Below are 21022 nucleotides of genomic sequence, written 5' to 3' on the forward strand. Positions count from 1 at the left end.
TAAAGGGAGGTAAATCACGGAATAAAAAAAACAAATATAAAGGGAGGAGGTAAATCATATAATGAAATAAAAAAATAAATGGAGATTAATCACGGAATGAAGAAATAAATATAAAGGAAGGTAAATAACGGAATAGAATAACAAAAGTAAAGGAAGGTAAATCATAAAATGAAATAACAAAGTAAAGGGAGGTAAATCATGGAATAAAATAACAAAAATAAAGGCAGGTAAATCACGGAATGAAAAAACAAATGTAAAGGGAGGAGGTAAATCTTGGAATGAAAAAATAAATATAAAGGGAGGTAAACCATGGAATGAATTAACAAAATCAAGGGAGGTAAATCATGGAATGAAATAATAATGGTAAAGGGAGGTAAACCATGAAATGAAATAACAAAAATAAAGGCAGGTAAACCACGGAATGAAATAACAAAAGTAAAGGGAGGTAAATCATGGAATGAAATAACAAAATAAAGGGAGGTAAATCATGGAATGAAATAACAAAATCAAGGGAGGTAAATCATGAAATGAAATAATAATGGTAAAGGGAGGTAAATCATGGAATGAAATAACAAAATCAAGGGAGGTGAATCATGGAATGAAATAATAATGGTAAAGGGAGGTAAACCATGGAATGAAATAACAAAAATAAAGGGAGGTAAACCATGGAATGAAATAACAAAAGTGAAAGGAGGTAAATTATGGAATGACTCCTATACCTCTTACATATATATATATACATACATTCTATAGCATTAAGGACATTCACATAATCGTGATCTGTTATTGACAAAAACGTTGGGATATTATTGCACAGGCAAATAGTACCAACAAGGGATTTTCACTGATTTAGACGTTAGTTTTTTTTTTAATTTAAAGCATGTACATGCATATTTATATTGCACAGGCAAATATTGTGAGAACGAATTGATATTGATGTACATGAATTAGACTTTAGTCATGTTTAAGTAGTATCTCCTATTTGTATGTTTATCATAACGGTAAGAGTAAATGTATAAGGTATGATAAATAAATAAATAAATAAATAAATAAATAAATAAATAAATAAATAAATAAATACTATAAATATGTAAAATGATAGTTTGATAGTTATATCCTTGCATTGTAAGTTAAAAACAAATTAAAATTTTACAAATAAAAGTCATTTTTCACAATAATAATTGTATTTTTTAATGTTTGCTGTGAGCCAATCATAAGCAAGAAGATACTAGAGAAAATGTGTATATCTGTATGATGATCATCATCACTGCGATTAAGAGATAAAGAGAAGATTACACTTGTAATCGTATTAAGGACAAAGTAAAGAGACACTGTTTCGTATTCAGGAGACAATCCATAAATTGAAGATACACTGTTTCGTATTCAGGAGATATTCCATAAAGTGAAGATACACTGTTTCGTATTCAGGAGATATTCCATCAAGTGAAGATACACTGTTTCGTATTCAGGAGATATTCCATAAAGTGAAGATACACTGTTTCGTATTCAGCAGACATTCCGTTACCACTACCAGCATTATATCTGAGAATTACACTATATTTACCATCGTTTTTGTCATTTTATATTTTAGTGGTACAGGAGAGGAAGATTTCTTTAAACAGGCTGCATTAGTATAACCGATTGTGAAGAACATGTTAGGGATGAAGATGTGAATGTAATTATCAGTTGTAAATGGTGTTTTTAAAGCGCCAAGCTTGGCATACTACAAAGGAACAGTTATATAGATATAAGTATTAAAAATATTTAACAGTTAGTTTGATAAAACATGATATAATTGGAACGGTTAGATAATTAAACCCATTCGTATATATATCATGTCCTTGAAAGATAGCTTTAAATTTGAAATGTTTTGAGCTTAAATGAGTTATTTCAACCTGTTGTGTTTTTTTATATATGAGGAAATAAGAGTATTCTATTGACAAAGGTTGGGAGTTTTTTAACCATTAAGATCGGTGGTTTTCTTAGCGATGTGAATTCCATAGATTAACATCACCAAAATTACCGTATTCCATTACTTTTTTCAAAATCGCATCCATTCCATAGCACCCGGAGCTAAGACTTACCACGTCAAGGTAGGGTAATTTCTATTGCATATCTGTTTTGAAATTAACTGTCCCCCATCCATTTTGCATATCTGTTTTGAAATTTACTGCTCTCCCCCCACCCCGCCCCCATTTTGCATATCTGTTTTAAGATCAACTACTCCCCTCCCAATCTGCATATTTGTTTTGAAATTTACTACCCCTGCCCCTCCCCCGCCCCCACCCCCACCCCCGCCCCCATTTGGCATATCTGTTTTAAAATTAACTACACCCCTCCCATTTTGCATATCTCTTTTGAAATAAACTGTCCCCCAATTTTACATATCTCTTTTGAAATTAAATGCCCCCTACCCCTCCTTTTATCTTATAGAAACAGGACGATAGATCATAGTTATGCTACCAAGCTTCCAACAGTCGACTTACAGGAAGTTCATACAACCCCACATCCCCACCAGCAAAACGATCAATCTAATCTTACCACATCCTAATATTGATTTATACATAGTGTACGTCGAACGCGGAAATGATCTATGACACATGCCAAAACTTATTTTGCCATTCATAGCGCTATCCATTTAACATCGCAATATATCATATGAACAAAATCAGGATTATTTGAATTTGAATAGAAGAAATGTCTCTAAATGTCTCTAAGGAAATCTATTCATACAACCGAATGTTATTTATGATCGTGTTTGCCAGTGATACATAAACCATGCAAGCCTCTTTTCTGGAAGGTGACCGAATCCAAGATTCTGTTGACTTCTTACTTAATAAAAATCACTATCTGCCATTCCGCATACCGGTTGTCCAATGAAAAAGATATCATTATTATTTACAAAAATCACGTATTTGATTTTATCAAGGAAATGTAACATACTTTAGTCACAAGGAAACAAAGAATATATGCATTATAAGTGTAGATATATATGTATGAAGACAAACAATGAACCATAATGAAAAAAAAAAAAACTTTCATGTATCATTTTCAAGATTCATTTTTCAAATGTATACCATTAAGTTCGAAAATGAAAAATCATGGTATGGAGATATTTTGATAATTGTTTTTCTACCCAATCTCACCTAATCAATCGCTTCTGCTAGATATATGAAAGTTACTAGTTTAAATAATCAACTATATATACATATTTTACATATATTACAATTGACATTAAATGTAAAGCTGTTTTACTGTCAGCTGCATGCAATAAAAATAGGTTATAAAGTTTACCCTGTGTGGTTATATAAAAACCTCGATATCGTTGAGGTAAACAGGTTTAGTCATATGTAACTCGCTTGCGGACAAACTCGTACTACTCACTGAGACTTGTTTGAACGATACACCAATGTACCGCTAGACATGAATTTAGTATGGCTAAGCTTACTTCTGGTGTTTACAACTGTAAAGGCGGAAGTAGCCACATCCGGGTACAAACTGACCGTCATGTGTGAAAAGGAAGGAAAACTTGTGGAAAAACTGGACCGTTACGTCACAATCTCCCTTGACAACAAATCACACGTTGATGAAACTGTACAAAGGTAATCAAAACAAACTGCATTCTGGGATACTAGATGAAATTTGTAGAAAAGTGTTCATAATTACACATATAACAATGAATATTTTAGTTTACATTATATATACTTTAGTTGGTCAAAAAGGTATAGGGAACAGCAGGTGAAATGAGTGGCAGATATTCAGCGACATGGATCACACGGAGTAGAGCACCTAAACGCGAATTTCTGCAACCGTTTGTCATATTTTCTGGATATTATAGCAAACTCAGTCATTTCTGAAGCAATAAATTTTATTTCAATATGATACTCATTGTTAAATAGCAATAATACATTTATGTGGATAAGCCATCAGGAAAAAATATTTAGGTTAGAAATATATTTCTATTTCCCAGTATTCGATAGAACGCGATTTTCATGCTTTTCAAACTGAAATGTTTATTTTATGTGAACCGCTACTATTCACAAAATCAAGATGATCTGCTTGATACGTTTTGTTCTCTTCTTTTCAATGAAAGGTTTCTCAATCACGTTCATGAAGAGAGATCGATGATTAATAACATTGAGCAGTGGATGGGCCACCCTATCAACGCATTTCACTTGATAGACAGGGCAGTTAATAGCTGGGGTAAAGTCGTTCATAATATCAACTGTAGTACATGTGTACCTACAATGGCAGCACAGGGTAGGTAGAATGATTTCCTCGTAGGAAATACTTTTTTTAATCTATTTATCCTAAGTACGATAACATTCATTATCGATTTAAAGCGACATCACGTTAAAATGACATTTTAATGACATTTTTTATCATTGAATGTATATATGAAATGTTTTTTCTCATGAACAATGAAATATGCAAATAAAGAAGTTAATTAATAATCATAAATAGGAAATCTTTATCTGTTGATAAATAGTCTGGATATGTAAATTTCATATATGATAACGCCTGCGCATAGAACACCTCACCTGTAAGTGAAAATGGCTTCCCGGCTGAATGGGTTGGTGGTTCTTGTTACTTATTTTGTTATTCTGAGTTGACTTTGAGTTATCAAATAAAATTTGTCACACACATAACAAAATCGGGTGCTGAAAAACGGGATTTTACTTACTGTGTCACTACCGTCCGTGTCATTTCTGCCTACCATCATGTGTTCGTGTTTACAAATTGAACCGCCTCGTTTTCAAAACTATCGCGTGACGTTATCACGGCTAAATTTGAAAGGGTTTTCCCCAAACCAAAGAAGTGGTCAAGCTGGATTTTGGAAATAACTGTAAATATCGGGATGGCGTAGAAAGGTAACTGACACAATCAACTTCGTGATTACTGATATCTTGTCCTTTTACATTAACAATTTCATTACAGAATTCCTGTCAGCCTGGAAAAGCATCACTGATGAAGATGGTATATGGACAAGTAATAATGACTTTACTAATGCCGCTTTTGGTTTGACAAGACTTTATGAAACTTACGATTTTGATCTGAAAACTATGGTATCCGGGACCATTTTAAACATTCGTGCCTCGCCACTTACTAGTTCAAATATTGTAAATATAGCACAAGCTCTGGAGACAGAAAAACAAATTGCATGGTATGAAGCTTTCCAGGAAATTGCTGACGTCACGGAGAGAGATTCAATATTGTACAAAACGGCCATTGCTTACCACTTGGTATGTAAACCAGTAGAAACAAATAGATGTTGATATATCAAACAGTCACATAAACCAGTGAAGAAAATGAGTTTTGCTATGGCATATAACATTGTACAGAAGACAAGCAAATGAATAGAGCATTGCCATACAAACTTAATAGTTAGAGACAGCAAAGCCGACAAAAATGAATAAAACTGCATTAGCAGCGAATGATGTTTCTGGTACTTTAAAGGAAAATAACCGAACGGAATGATAATGTTGTCGATTATAAGGCTTCAAACAACATATTTTGATGATTTTCAAAATTTATAATCGACATCTCTAAGACATCGGTCCAACTTTATTCATTACAAAATATACTGTGAATTGAGAACGTTTATCAGAAATGCCTTAGAAAATATATAACGTTATATTATTATTTTTCCAATGTCTGTTTTTACTTTTAACGGTTTTCTTTATTAAACAGTTATACCATATAACCGGTTAGTTTTGCGCGGATAATATTTTCGCTGTTTCGCGGTACATTAAAGTGATCTCAAAAATTAAATCCGTGAAATATTGAGACACGTTTATATAGATGTTCTTTTACATTCGATTTTCTTCGTTAAAATATTATTCGATAGTTTGAAAAGACAATCGCGAAAATTTTGACCCATGAAAATTTCCAGCAATACAGTACATTCCTAATAAAAGAACTGAAAAGACACCTGATATCTATTAGAGTAGCTTAAAAGAAATTGGATAATGAAAGACAAAGTCTTGAAAATAACAAATGAAAGAATAATTATTGCCATGAACAAACGAAAGAACGAACAAGTGACATCATTAATGCTAATAATCATAATGATGTTTTTAACTCCATTGATGCAGTTATTCAATTATGTCTATGAAAGATGATGTATAATATTAGGAATTCATATATCAATGTATTAAAAAGCAATAGTTCTTTTAATCACAGACGGGATTGTCGGTGAAAGCCCTGGATATACTTACCAATCTACAGCAGACAAGTAAGTAGTATATTGTTTTAGATTAGTTGATTTCACTTTCTGTCTTATTAGGATTTTGTATGCATGCAACACCATGAAAAAAGGAAACAAAAACAAAAACAAAAACAAAAGAAAACAAAAAAACAAAAAACAAAAAACAAAAAAAAAAAAAAAAAACAAAAAACAAAAAAAAAACAAAAAACAAAAAACAAAAACAAAAAAAAGAAAAAAAAAAATAGAAAAGAAAACAAACAAAAAACAAAACAAAAACAAAAGAAAAAAAAAATAAAAAAGAAAACAAAATAATAAAAAAACAAAGAAACTAGAAGGCTGCAAGACGAGAAAGGAAATAAACTCCTCAAATATTATTGTAAATCATAAATCCTGTTATTCTAAATGGCTCAATTTGTCTGATGTCCTACCACTGACATAAACCTTTTAATTTAGGTACTCGATCTCTGGAGACCATGACTAAGATAGTAAGATTGAAGGCCGAATCCCAAGAGGAAAACCAACAGGAAGACAAAGAAGTAGGTTCACAAAATCCTTTGGACATCGTTTACAAACAGCTGTGTAAAACACAAACGTCGGTAAGTGTACTAGAAGCAGTGTACGGGAGTTGTTTCAAACATAGTTAGGCAATTACACAAATTACGTCACTGTCACGTGAACAATAGCGTTATTTGTTACCTTCTTTTCGAGATTTTGTATAATATATCATACCAACCTTCTACGAACATCCTTGTCTAAGTTTTGTGTCAGGGCCATAAAGTTCATTATACATATATGCCACTGATAATATAAAAACTGACTGCACAAGACTCTACAAATGACACAAATGCGAATAATGATACAAATTTAGAATAGTATATTAGGAAAACTATACAACCTAATCCAAACTAAGAAAAAAACACACTCAAAACAATTGTAAAAGCATCAAAGAAAAAAGATACTATGTGAAAAGTATTCTCAAATGAGGTCAGGGTTGATAAAAACGTTCCTATGAGACCAGGGTGATGACCATTAAGTTATCCCATAACGTCCATCAATATTCATCTCTCGGATCCAGGAGGTCAGATCGTCGGCCAGCTATCGAAATTATTTGCGAAATTCAAAATATTGGAAACAAGCCGTTGAATAAAGAGTAATTGCGACAAAGATTTATAGAGAGCATCTCAATATGGAATTGGGAAATTCATAAGAGATTTACCGTTTATTGGGAAGGTGGCACTGTTTCATCCTGCTATGGCACCTAATGCTAGGGTTGAAAACGTTGTTGGCTCTCCACTATGTGAGAAAAATAATTGCTAAATTTACCTTGGATATATACAGACACAGTGTACTAATACATATCGTTTTAACAATCAGCAATGTAAGGAAAAAAGCAGCTACTCATAAACACTGTTTACACTATCAGTTATAACAGCAACAGACATTCCTGGACAAACATAGGTACTTACACTGTTTAAACTGTCAGCTTTACCTAGGTCATATACAGGTACTCACAATGTTTTAACTGTCAGCTTTACCTAGGTCATATACAGGTACTCACACTGTTTTAACTGTCAGCTTTACCTAGGTTACATACAGGTACTTACTCACACTGTTTTAACTGTAAGCTTTACCTAGGTCACATACAGGCACTCACTGTTTTAACTGTTAGCTTTACCTAGGTCACATACATGTACTCATACTGTTTTAACTGTCAGCTTTACCTAGGTCACATACAGGTACTTACTCACACTGTTTTAACCGTCAGCTTTACCTAAGTCACATACAGGTACTTACTTACACTTTTTTAACTGTCAGCTTTACCTAGGTCACATACAGGCACTCACTGTTTTAACTGTCAGCTTTACCTAGGTCACATACAGGTACTTACTTACACTTTTTTAACTGTCAGCTTTAACTAGGTCACATACAGGCACTCACTGTTTTAACTGTCAGATTTACCTAGGTCACATACAGGCACTCACTGTTTTAACTGTCAGCTTTACCCAGGTCATATACAGGTACTTACAATGTTTTAACTGTCAGCTTTACCTAGGTCACATACAGGTACTTACTTACACTGTTTTAACTGTCAGCTTTAATTAGGTCACATACAGGCACTCACTGTTTTAACTGTCAGCTTTACCTAAGTCACATACAGGCACTCACTGTTTTAACTGTCAGCTTTACCTAGGTCACATACAGGTACTTACTTACACTGTTTTAACTGTCAGCTTTAATTAGGTCACATACAGGCACTCACTGTTTTAACTGTCAGCTTTACCTAAGTCACATACAGGCACTCACTGTTTTAACTGTCAGCTTTACCCAGGTCACATACAGGTACTCATGCTGTTTTAACTATCAGCTTTACCTAGGTCATATACAGGTACTTACACTGTTTTAACTGTTAGCTTTACCTAGGTCACATACAGGCACTCACACTGTTTTAACTGTTAGCTTTACCTAGGTCATATACAGGTACTCACACTGTTTTAACTGTCAGCTTTACCTAGGTCATATACAGGTACTTACTCACACTGTTTTAACTGTCAGCTTTACCTAGGTCATATACAGGCGGTCACACTGTTTTAACTGTCAGGTATTTGTACCAGAAACGTCATCAGGTACTTGTACCCGGAACATATACAGGTACTTGTATCCGGAACATGTACAGGTACTTGTACCCGTAACATATACATGTGCTTGTAGCCGGAACATATACAGGTACTTGTACCGGGAACATATACAGGTAATTGTACCCGGAACATATACATGCACTTGTACCAGAAACTTATGCAGATATTTGTACCCGGATCATATAAAGGAACTTTTACCGGGAATGTTTACAGGAACTTGTACCCGGAACATATACAGGTACTTGTACCCGGAACATAAACAGGAACTTGTACCGGGAACGCATACAGATTTTTGTACCCGGATCATATACAGGAACTTGTACCAGGAACGTTTACAGGTACTTGTACCCCGAACATATACAGTTACTTGTACCCGGAACGTATATAGGTACTTGTACGGGGAACATATATAGGTACTAGCACCGGGAACATATACAGAAACTTGTACCGGGAGCATATATACAGGTTCTTGTACCCGGAACGTATACGTGGACTTGTACACGGAACATATACATGTACTTGTACACGGAACCTATACAGGAACTTATTACCTTCCGGAATATTTTTTCCAGGAATCTCCGTGTAAATCTTACTATTGTTCATAGTATTCCTTAGTCTTATCAAATTTAAATATCTATACACACTTTATCATTCACAGCTTATTACATCTGACCTCCATTGTTACAATAAGAAAACACGGATCCCCTACTACACAGCTAAAGAGGAAGTACTGAGTAATGTACCACGGATATCCAGATTCCATGACGTCATATCCGACAAAGAAATTTTACATCTACAGGATATAGCGAAACAAAACGTAACTTTCTTTTCTGTGCTATTTATATAAGGAGATAATTTCTGGTATATAGGTTTTGTCAGAACTGTTGAGTATCTGTTTCACGTTACTAAAACTAGTGTCAAAGTTACGAGTTTGCTCAATGCATTATTGAGTACCTTTATCAGTCTGAATACTGTTTTATGGATTATTTTCATCTGTTTTACGTCAATTCTATTCATGTGATATTCCAAAAACATGTCTTTTCATTTGACCAAACCTCTAGCAATGTAGCGTTGTAAAATAAAAAATATTTATGAAAAGCTTCATATGAAAGAGAAAATAGTGCACATATAAACTATTTTTGCAAACAATCTGTGTAAAATACAGTTTAACTGATACAGTATTCAAATTTGTAAAAACTTGAAAAACACTATAACTGTCGTTGGTGACGTCACAATGCATATTATGTCATCAAGCTGTGGCGTCACAATTAACTCTACAGCAAATAAACAAGTGGACTTGGTAACATAACATGTGTGGCATAAAGAATCATTCAATAAGTGTTATTATACTGGCAGCAGGGAATTTATGTGAAAATATATTCATATATATATATATATATATATATATATATATATATATATAAGCATTTGTGTTGCCGAAACGAAATTTCATAATAGGCCGCCTGTTATCACGAAATTACAACAGAAGTGTTTACACGAAAAAGGAAATGTAACTAACTGGGAACCATGCAAGATACAATGTTGATTACATTTAACATATTTTGTTTTTAGTTAACGCGAGCCCGTGTATTCAAAGGCGATGATCAAGAAGTAGATGGATCAAGGACAGGTGACAGGTAAGGAAATTTATCATATGACAGCAATGACAGCAATTTCCAATTATTTTTGTGAATGATGTTATGCATTTTGGTTTCATGGTAATGACTTGATGAGAAAGTTTACAAATGGACAATGTTCATGATATATATAACAATCACAGATGCAGTAGACCAGGGTGTTTGAGAGTTGTTTTAGTGTAACAAATGACACTCACTTAACTGGTATTTTTCTAGGTTAGATATAAAAGGCAATACACCAATACGACATTGACATTGCAAATCTCAGAGGTAAATTTGTGTGGGCCATAGTTTGCTTCGTTTGGCTCTCTGTTGGTAGAGCTGCAATCGGTCTCTCCAAAGCAGTACAGTAGGTTAACATATCTTGCTGTTTGCAGGGTAAATTGGATACTTTGTGTCGCCTAATTCTTCGTAATCGGACGTAACATGCGTTTATATCTGAATTAAAATGAAAAAAATAATCGCGGGGGAGGGGGGATGTGTTTCCTTCGCTATTCATATGTTAGACACTTTATTTCTTTTATTTTCCTCTCCACGGCTTTTCGTCTGGCGTGACAGTGCAAGCCTGAAAATACGGACGAGTACAACTGTAAAACTGGAGAAAAGAATAGAACTACTTACTGGTTTGGATGCTTCCGTTGGCAGAGACATTAAAACGTCTGATAAATTACAGGTAATATGAATCATATTATTGAACGTTATTGATTATTCATATGCGAAATAATCTACGTTACAGTCACGTGGTCCTGTATGGAATATTGCATTATTATATTGTGCGACGAAGTCTTCCAGGAAAATACGAAACGGGAAAATATTGTGCACAGCAGTGTTGTAACATTGAGTTACATTGCTCGTCATACCATTAGGTAGTCTTCATAGAGACACGCCTTTTTCCGATATTTTGATTAATTTCTGATAACATTAAACAATGGCACCGCTGACGGAAGTTCAGAGCGGTCAACCATTGCGATGATTATGCAAGTCCAAAGATAAATACATGCTGCCAAACATTCGGTATCCATATTTGCACTAAAGAACGTCTTGTTAGGAGTATAAGGGAAACTGGGCGGCTTGCTGACAGACCTATGTCTGAGCGACCGCGCGTGACGTCACAACGTCAGGACAGGTTTATTCGTCTCGCGCATTTCGCAATCGGCACCTTACTGCCACTGAATCTGCCCTTCATGCCATAGGTACTCATAACCGTCCTATCCATTACCGCGACTCGTCGCCAGCTTCGTATTGCATTCCCATTGAGGCAGTGGAGACGGGTCATGGAGAAAATTTTTCTGACTGCTGCGTAGTAGGTTTGGGGGTGGATCGGTTACGGTTTTGGGAGGAATCTCACATGGAGTTAAATAACCACTGGTTGGGGTAGCTTATAATTAAACTGCTGCTAAGTCTATAGATGGGATCCTCCTACACCGTGCTGTCAAATTATTGCAGTAAAACATCCTCAAATTCCAGCAGGATAATGCGCGGCCCAATGAAGCGAGGATGTGTCGCGCCTTTTTTCACTAACAACAATATCCACCCACTTGACTGGCCGCCCTACAGCCCCAACCTATCCCTTATTGAGCACATGTAAGACCAACTGAATAGACAGGTTCGACGACACCAGCCTCCTCATGTTACTCTGGCCCATCTGAGAGCAGCCCCTTGAAAAAAAATGGGCCAACGTCCCAATGAGGAGGATAAAAACACTCATGACCTCCATGTGAATCAGGGCTATGGAGAGAGCGAATGGGTGACATACCCGGTATCGACTAGCCAGCTTCCAACAATCAGTCCATTTCGGTTTCAGATTTCTCTTTCAACTCCCTTCAACTACTCCTCAATCATTTTGTTTTGTTTTGATTAATCTTCACTCTTACTGAAAATGTTTAACATTATATTCGACGTCTAGTCCCATCTTCAAAGTTTACCCTGCCTTTCATTATCCTTTGAGTAAAGATATTAGAAAATAGAAAACACGCCGTCGTTTCGTACTTGATAGAAGGATTATATATCACATTGGATAATATTCCAAAACTCAGATTTATGAGAATAATTCTTAATGTTGACATCTTATGTTGTAGACGTATGACACGACTGGACTTTTTACGTTGTATGCACTGTTAACAAATATAAACATTCATTGTTGTGTCTTGCTAGGTGGTGAACTATGGTCTCGGTGGGCATTATAGTCGACACTATGACGTAAGTATTTTATGATTTACGTCACATCAGGCAATGGTATATTTCATAATTATCTATAACTGGTTTTTCTCTGTCTTTTGTGACAAGGATATATACGCTTATTTCCTGCGCTCTCATTAATCTCACGTTAAATATGTATCTATGTGAGCATTTGTTTCAAACTACATTACTATCATACTTCATTAAAGGAAGGAACCAATTTTTAGATAAAAAAGTCTTGTTGCAGATGGAATTCTCATTTTAGGACGTGCAGTTATGTTTTCTTAATAAAGCAGTTGTCGTCGTAGAAGCAGAAAACGGGTTACTCTTGATGAGACAAATATTTCTGAAACCTTAGAAAACCTCCCTTTAGTTGTGGTTGTCTTACTAATAATTAAATATTCTTTACATGCTCTGTATTATCTATTCCCTCGGGGAAAGACAAATACTTCTTGGGCAACACTATCGAAAAACAGGACAGATTAGACAATCTGTGTTTGTAGAACGTCCTACACGAAGAATGAACATAATTCGTCCAATATATCATCGTGGAGGGAGACAGCGATAAATAAACTGACCTCGAGACAGGATTTAACTAGAAAAAAATTATTAGTAAAAGACTTTTGGAGTGGTACTCCCCCTAAGTGCACTTGAAAAGCACAACAGTGAATAATGGTTGGTCGGGTGGCACAGTAGTAACGCACTCGGCTTCCACCTAGCCGTCCGAGGTTCGATTTCCAGAGTGTTGGTGAAAAGGTATGGGGTCACGTGCCCGACCACGTGAGTTAACTCTGGCTTCCTCCAACAATATACCTCTTCCCAAACCCCGTACCAAAAATAAATAAAGTTTATATTTTTATATCTAACAGTGAATAGCATTGATACTGATGTGATACATTGTTCTGTCTTTCACAGTGTAGAACCGAGACCGCAATGCACCATGGGAATTATACTCGTAACGAAAGAATTGCGACATGGATTTTTTATGTAGGTAGATAAACACGACCTGAATCGTGTCTCGACTCTTGTCCTTATGCAATATTTAAGCAGTAAATTTAGTTTTCATTGAAGATATAGGTTATAACACAACGATGTTCAATGACCAACTGTGAGAGACGTGTTACGCAATTGTGTATTATCTTAGATTTTAAAACTATTTTGATAAAAAGTTTCATCTGGCTTCACACGAACATTTGCGTTTGGCATTATATTTATTATGCTTGAGAAAGAAAGTGATGTTTGCGTTTTTGTTTTTATTTTGTTATGTTAACACGCATAACAGTTCTGCTCCGTGAAATCTACTGGTAAACGTACTTCTTTTGATTCCTTCAGTGAGTGGTTAGCTTGTGGTTTAGTATGAAATCTTACCTTTTTCTTAATTCAGCTCAACGATGTAGAGGCAGGTGGTGCCACGGTTTTTCCCTTACTCAAAATCAGGATAGTTCCCATCAAAGTGAGTACTATAAATAGATAATTGGATCTCTCCCAAGGATAGTTCTGTCCGTTAGTTTAAACCTGCAATAAATAAAACTTTATTGTATGTCAGCCTTACCCTGGTCAGGGACTGCAGATTACTCGGCTGTCGGTCGTCAGTATATCTAAATTCAATAAAGAGCAGTATAGCATATACGTGTTGTTTAAATATTCATTTATTACAGATAGGATTTAAATGTAGATACATTTGTATTTGTGACGTAAGATGTTTAAATGACTTTTCAACCAAATAAATCTTCATTATTGAAAAACAGCAAGCATAAGCATAACAAGAGTTAAGAAATGAAAAGAAAATCCTTGAAAACTTCTTGCGTTCATTTACCTAAAGAAAACAGAAAAGGGGAAACAGTCAATGTTCGATATAAGTATCTTCAATGCATCAAATTGATATACTTTAAGATGAAATATGCATGACTTCGTTAAGAGACATTCAAAAATAATTCCTTTCAACATTTTCATCGAAACTGAAAATGCCCGCGTCACGTGCTGAACAGGAATGATATTTGATAGGTCTTGTTAAACATTAAAGGTTGTTAGACGTTGAAAGTTAAGCAAACATAGTAAATGTAGCGTAATGAATCAGAGAAAGTGCTGACGTCCTTTTTATATATAACATTAAAAGTACATCTTACATAAAAATATTTATAATAAAAAATAAATTCAGTTATATAAATAGAGCTTCGTTGTTGTATTTATCTATATATTGGTCCTTGTCTTTAGAATAATGAAATTTGCAATTAGCATTCGCCTTATGTGTATCTTATCCTAGAAACTAGGAGGTGATAGGCAAGTGTGAGAATTTAGCTGGAAATTTGTTTACAAAATATTTGGCGCTGCCTTAACTATAACATACTGCCAAATAAACATACGGTGTTATAATGACTTTCACTTATGCATGAAAAAAAACCCAGATGGTTTTCACATATATCGGAACAATCCTAGTTTTGTCGTGCCATTTTCCTCAAAAGAAATGTTTTGGTACGTGAAAGGAATTTATCAAATGAGTTTTATTATGCAATCACTAAACCTTTTAGGGTTCTGCCGTTTTTTGGTACAACCTAATGCCGAGTGGGGAAACTGATTTTCGATCACAACACGCCGCATGCCCAGTGATATTGGGGACAAAATGGAGTAAGTAATTATATATATATATATATACTGTTCGACATAACTTTCTGTACCTTGTAGGATCGCAAATATATATTTGTTTTATTTATAAATTTATTCAATTTATTTGTTTATCTATTCCTGACATTATGGTTTCGTAAAATGTCGTTGGTAAACATCATGAAATCAAAAATACAGAGGAAACTTAATGGATCCGGAAGCTCCACAGATTTTTTTTAAGTGTCGTCAAAAAAGGAAAAAAAACTTATTAGGTTTTACAGAATTGTATATACTGGCCGGTAAGCAGTATTATTCAGCACCAGTACATTCTTCCATAAATATGAAGATTTAAACCTTTTCTACATTGCTTTATTGTTTTAGTTACCACGAAGTGGATACGAGAACTTGGCCAGGAATTACGGAAACCGTGTAAAACACAATATTCGGCGGAGCATTTTTGATGTATTGAACCTTTCTCTTCATTAAAGTATGTTTCAAAAAGAATGATAATGATTTTGTTGTTCTGTTAATCTTGTGTATGAATTGATATATCGGGGTAAAACGGTGTGGATTTCCTATCATGTTGCTATCCTGCCAGGCGCATTGAAAATTATGTTGAGTTCATTGCTCATGATTATTTTGTGCACTAATGAAATGCACTTTTCAACATCCTGGCGCGTGTCACTATTCTGATAACGTAAAACATGGCATACAGGTAACTTACATTCCTTTGGGTTTTATAAATGTACATTGAGGTATATTAAGAAAATATAATTTTTAATGTTCAGGACAGGAGGAAAAATGAAGGGATGAAATTTCTTTAAGAATAAAACGACGCACTTGCTTAAAATTGTTTTGTAATATCTGTCCTCATTCCATACAACTATATCTCGCTCAGTTTTCATCATACAAGAGTAAGGTGTGAGCCTAGAAAAAGATTTCAATATAAAATGTAATACTGTTTTGAACTTTTGAGAAGTTACAGCATTATCTGAAAAATCAGTTGTCGGCCATTTTTTTTTATCTATAACATCATTTATTATTGTATAAAGACACAAAGATGGATGTCATCTTTGGATACAAACATAGAACTAGATGCAGTAGAGCCAAACAAGGAATTAAACTACATCATATATCGTCTAAAATATTTCCAAACCTTGGAGCTGGAGAAAATCGAAATTAATAAATAATAAAACATTATCATTGATAACATTTGTCGGCCATTTTCATGTTGCACCCATCCAAGGGACAAGGTTGTGAAACGTTTCAGTTGTATGATAAATGCAAATTTCAAAAATGGTTGTTTCAACCATCAAGCGGACATCCCTAGAGCTTAAGCAGTTGAATGTAAAACAGATACAGAGTTGTGAAAGAGATTTGACCTGTCTGGAGAAGTTGGAGATAAACATCACCAAAATTCTGGACGTGACAAGTCTGCACGAACTCCTCAAGACAGTTATTATTAGCGATCTGTGAAACCTTACAAATCAGAGTGGAAATTTAGGGAGACATAATTTTCTCATGAACTATAAGTACATAGAAGTAAGGAAAGATATATTTCTCAGCGAACTAATTACATATGCAGTTCCTAACATGTAACACTTTAGGTCAACTGATATTGTGAGAAGAAAGATGTTGCACATTGGATGAGTGACAACATGGACATCGTGGATAAAATCTTGTTTTCCAATGAGGCCCACTTCAATACTAAGACGCAGGAAACTTTAATTTACATCAGAAGCCGTTATATGACCAGAAAAAAAATATGTGTCTTTTTTCCTTTGGCCTGACAGTGATTAATCGTAAAGAAAGGATGACAAACACAACACCCGTCAAGCACATACCAGATGCTTTAACATGATTGCCAAAAATGTTTGAACTCTCGCACATCCATGACCAAGGGTTAAACAAAGCGTAGCCGACACGACTAAAGTACATGGTTACCCACCTAGAATATATTTTTGGTCAATAATCTGTTTACCATCTCGTCACACTCTTTTCTACCTAAGAGTACATAGGATTATAGTGCAGCCGAAAACGTTGGTCTATTCCTTACCATCTCGCACACTACGTACGTCAGTGCTAGTACGCTCCACACTGGTCATTTGTCTGATGAAAGTGACTGTGTAGTCATCGAAACGTCACACTATAATCTTCTAATGGTTGTGTCATAAGATCTTCTATTCTATAGGTTAATGAATATTTGAACGTGATTTAAATTAGGAAAAACTGCTGCTCATACTCACCCTGTTGTATATTTTGCTATGTAGTTATTGCATATAATCTTCACATTGTTTGTATAACAGGTTTCATGTTGCCTAAATTCAATCGAGATGCCAGTTGCTTTACAGTACAGATTATCAGATGTCTAATGTATTTATTGTTATTTTCACTTTCATTCACTGAACTCGTGACCATGATTATGTTGGACATTAAAATAATCTCACCTTTTTTATTCAGAAAGTATAAAGATAAAGTAAATCTAAATAATGTTGAGGCATTAAAAATATTTCATATTCATAAAAAACAATATGAATAATTGAAAAAATCAAGTTTTTATATATGATAAAAAATAGAAGTTTTTCATCTGTAATTTGTTCAGATAAAAACCTTTAATACAATATGTACCAGAAAACATTTTTTAAAATTAAAAACAAAATGGCGCATCTATGCCAACATACTTGGTTGCGGGATAAGAGTCAAGTCATGGAAAGGCTGATTACCGGTAGGTCAGTGCTGTCAGCAACATCTGTGGGAGTTTTTATTGAGCGCACTGGTCATGTACTTCAGAAAACCTGCAGGGGTTCAAATCTGTTTATAAAGAGGAATAAAGTGGAAAATAATATATCTGTGTTTAGTTGTCAAGCATTGAATCAAAATAAACCTTTTAGATTTAATGCACTTAAGAAAGAATTTTTTGTTTATATATTTTATTTTTTTTAATTGCTTATTTTTGTTAATATGAGGTATCAAAAGTAATCAATCTATGTTCTAAATTTTACAAAGTATACTTTGACATTTAGTGTAACTAATTAAACGGAATAGCTACTTACTATGTCGTTTTCGCGTTAAACAATTTTCGAATTAAATTCGCTTCGCATCTACGAAGTCGGACATCGTAAGGTTTATGTTAAAATTTAAATATTTGTTATAACATTTGCTTATCATCATATGTAATCGATAAATTTATAAAGCGCAGAAATACAACTATGATAATGATATTTCAAACAATCTATACGGATTACCTCCCTTCGCCCAATTTTCAAATAGAATATACTCCTGACAGCCAACACACAATGCGGTTTTTACACAAAGCAATCCCCATTTCGTCTCTTTCAAACCATTGCAAAGTAAGATTTACTTAGAAATAGAGGTTAATTGCAGACGAAAATCTGTGGATACAGAACAGATGAACGGATTAAGAAAATACAAAATATCCTTACAAGAACTAATTTTGGACTGGCTCGGTGAACGAAAATTGACACAAGTCTTAAAGAGTGGTCCAACGCTAAGAATGATTCTTAATTATAAATTTATATGGCATTATATTTTTATCATTAATATTTTGATGTGTAAATGGATGTTTTCCCGTCATGGTGACTCAACACACTTTGTTGAGACTTAGAAATTGACTGACATATAATAAAGATTGCCACCTTTGGTAAATGTAACGACAAACAATGCAGATCCAAGTTTCCAATAAGAAAAGGCAGCCCGCCTGCAAAATATAATTTTTTTTCTACAAGAATATCAGAAAAACTGATGCATGCTCTTCGCAAATGACATTACTGGACACAAAATTTCACCAAAAGGGCAATAGTTCTGTAATTAGGAAGTTGCAGGCCCTGAATTAGGTATACTGTACGTTCTCTTAGTATGATTAATGTATTCACCAAGTTTCAATAACTCCTAAATTATTAAAAAGAGAGTTATGGTTCTTGTCTATTTAACTTCTCCCTATCGAGATCTATCTATTTGTGAAGTTTCATGTTGATACCTCTTATAGTTATAGTGATATGCTCCGGACAAAACCATGACTGACGGACTGACGGACAAAGCGGGGACTATATGCTCTCCGCGAGTAATCTAGCTATGGTGTACATATCTCGTATGCAATAGTTAGTAAAATAAACTTGGTGATTCAGTTTGATTCACATGTTATGATTTTTGATACTGTACTAGCTGCAAAACGCGACCATCACCCATACTTATCTATGCGATGACAGATATTGCGATAAAAAATGCGTCTTCCGTTTTCAAGGGTCAGATATTATATGCCACAAATAATATTTCGAATGTTAGTTGGAAATAAAAAACGAATTTGAAATGTGTAAGGTATATATTCCCATTTTTTAAAAGATACTTCTTTGATATAAGGGAATTAACTTATACCTTAATATTCCAGTGATTACAATTAATTTCGCTCTCTGCAACCCCTGGAAGATGTCATGGCAAAATTGAAGCAATCTGATTGGTTCCTGTAGGAATAATAAAAAAAAAAAACCCTGACCAATCACAGACTGATACGCTCCTTTTGATGATTACAAAGAAGTCATCTGGAGATTCGTTCGATGTAAATCAAAGGAACAAATCAGTCTATCGTCTTGTCAACAAGGTCTCGAACATGAAACCTCCAATTTTTGCCATGATATGTGCCAGAGGTTCAGAGAGCGAAGGTGTCCTGGGGTATTGAGGATGCCAGGAAAAAATGTTGTTTTTTTTTTTTTTTTTTTTTGATTTTGTTTTTGTTTTTTTTTGTTTTAGTAGATACCTGGTCATCAGGTAGAGTAGATTTCTATGTCCAATTTTACTCCTAGAATAACGAGTGAATATAAACAGAGAAATATGTAACACTCGCGGACAGTCAACGACTTTAAGAATCAATATGACATATGTAACACTCGCGGACAGTCAACGACTTTAAGAATCAATATGACATATGTAACACTCGCGGACAGTCAACGACTTTAAGAATCAATATGACATATGTAACACTCGCGGACAGTCAACGACTTTAAGAATCAATATGACATATGCGACCATTCAAGGAAAGCCATGAACGCCATTTTGATATTTAATTTACAGATATATACATAGAGAACAACACTGGTCCCAGGATTGTAATGGGTAACAAATAACACTGTTTATTATCAACAATGTGGTTTACATTATATTGCGTATCCAGAGATCCCGACATTAAAATTAACGTAAAAATGATTTATCCATATAACACATTTTAAGCGAAAATTTGACCAGTCTACAAACCAAATTTGGTTCATCACAATAAAAAAATGCAAATATTTTACAGCAATAAACTACATTACATGTCTTAAAAAGAAAGAAAAAATAACATTGTCTGTTACTAACAATTCAAAAACATTTCTATAATTTTTTTTTAAAGTTTTGAAACATATTTTGTTACATAGAACGTTCTTAAAACTAGAAAAACATAGCGATAATGATTTTCCGTGTTACGGATTTGTTTTGATTTCTTAGCATCGTCTTCACATGCTGGAATGGTTTCTGTGCAAAATCTCATCGACATTTCTTCACAAAAAGATGTTGTGATTCAAATATCTATATCATCAAAGAAGACAGTATTCTTTCAGTAAAATGTGCTGCAAATATCAAAATAATTAGAAAAAATAACAGTCTAAAGTTACGCATGTGAAAAATGAAGGACAATTAGACAATAAATAGCATTTAAAATGACTAATGCCTGTAGGAACTGAATTTCACATCAAAGAAAGATAACTCCTCTC

At 34.3% G+C, this 21022-nt stretch overlaps 1 protein-coding gene across 1 annotated transcript; it reads left to right on the forward strand.

Moving 5' to 3' along the window:
• Nucleotides 1-5063: 5063 nt before the first annotated feature.
• LOC132553415 (prolyl 4-hydroxylase subunit alpha-1-like) lies at nucleotides 5064-15721 on the forward strand. Its single transcript, XM_060217665.1, has 11 exons — nucleotides 5064-5243; nucleotides 6184-6235; nucleotides 6662-6804; nucleotides 10417-10481; nucleotides 11040-11154; nucleotides 12636-12680; nucleotides 12768-12776; nucleotides 13575-13646; nucleotides 14044-14112; nucleotides 15188-15284; nucleotides 15642-15721. Exons 1-11 carry the CDS (start codon nucleotides 5064-5066, stop codon nucleotides 15719-15721), a joined length of 927 nt encoding a protein of 308 aa, XP_060073648.1.
• The last annotated feature ends 5301 nt before the right edge of the window (nucleotides 15722-21022 follow it).

The sequence above is a fragment of the Ylistrum balloti genome, unplaced genomic scaffold, assembly GCF_031769215.1.
Source record: "Ylistrum balloti isolate Yb309-2 unplaced genomic scaffold, AGI_CSIRO_Ybal_v1 Utg369636, whole genome shotgun sequence".
Lineage (NCBI taxonomy): Eukaryota > Metazoa > Mollusca > Bivalvia > Pectinida > Pectinidae > Ylistrum > Ylistrum balloti.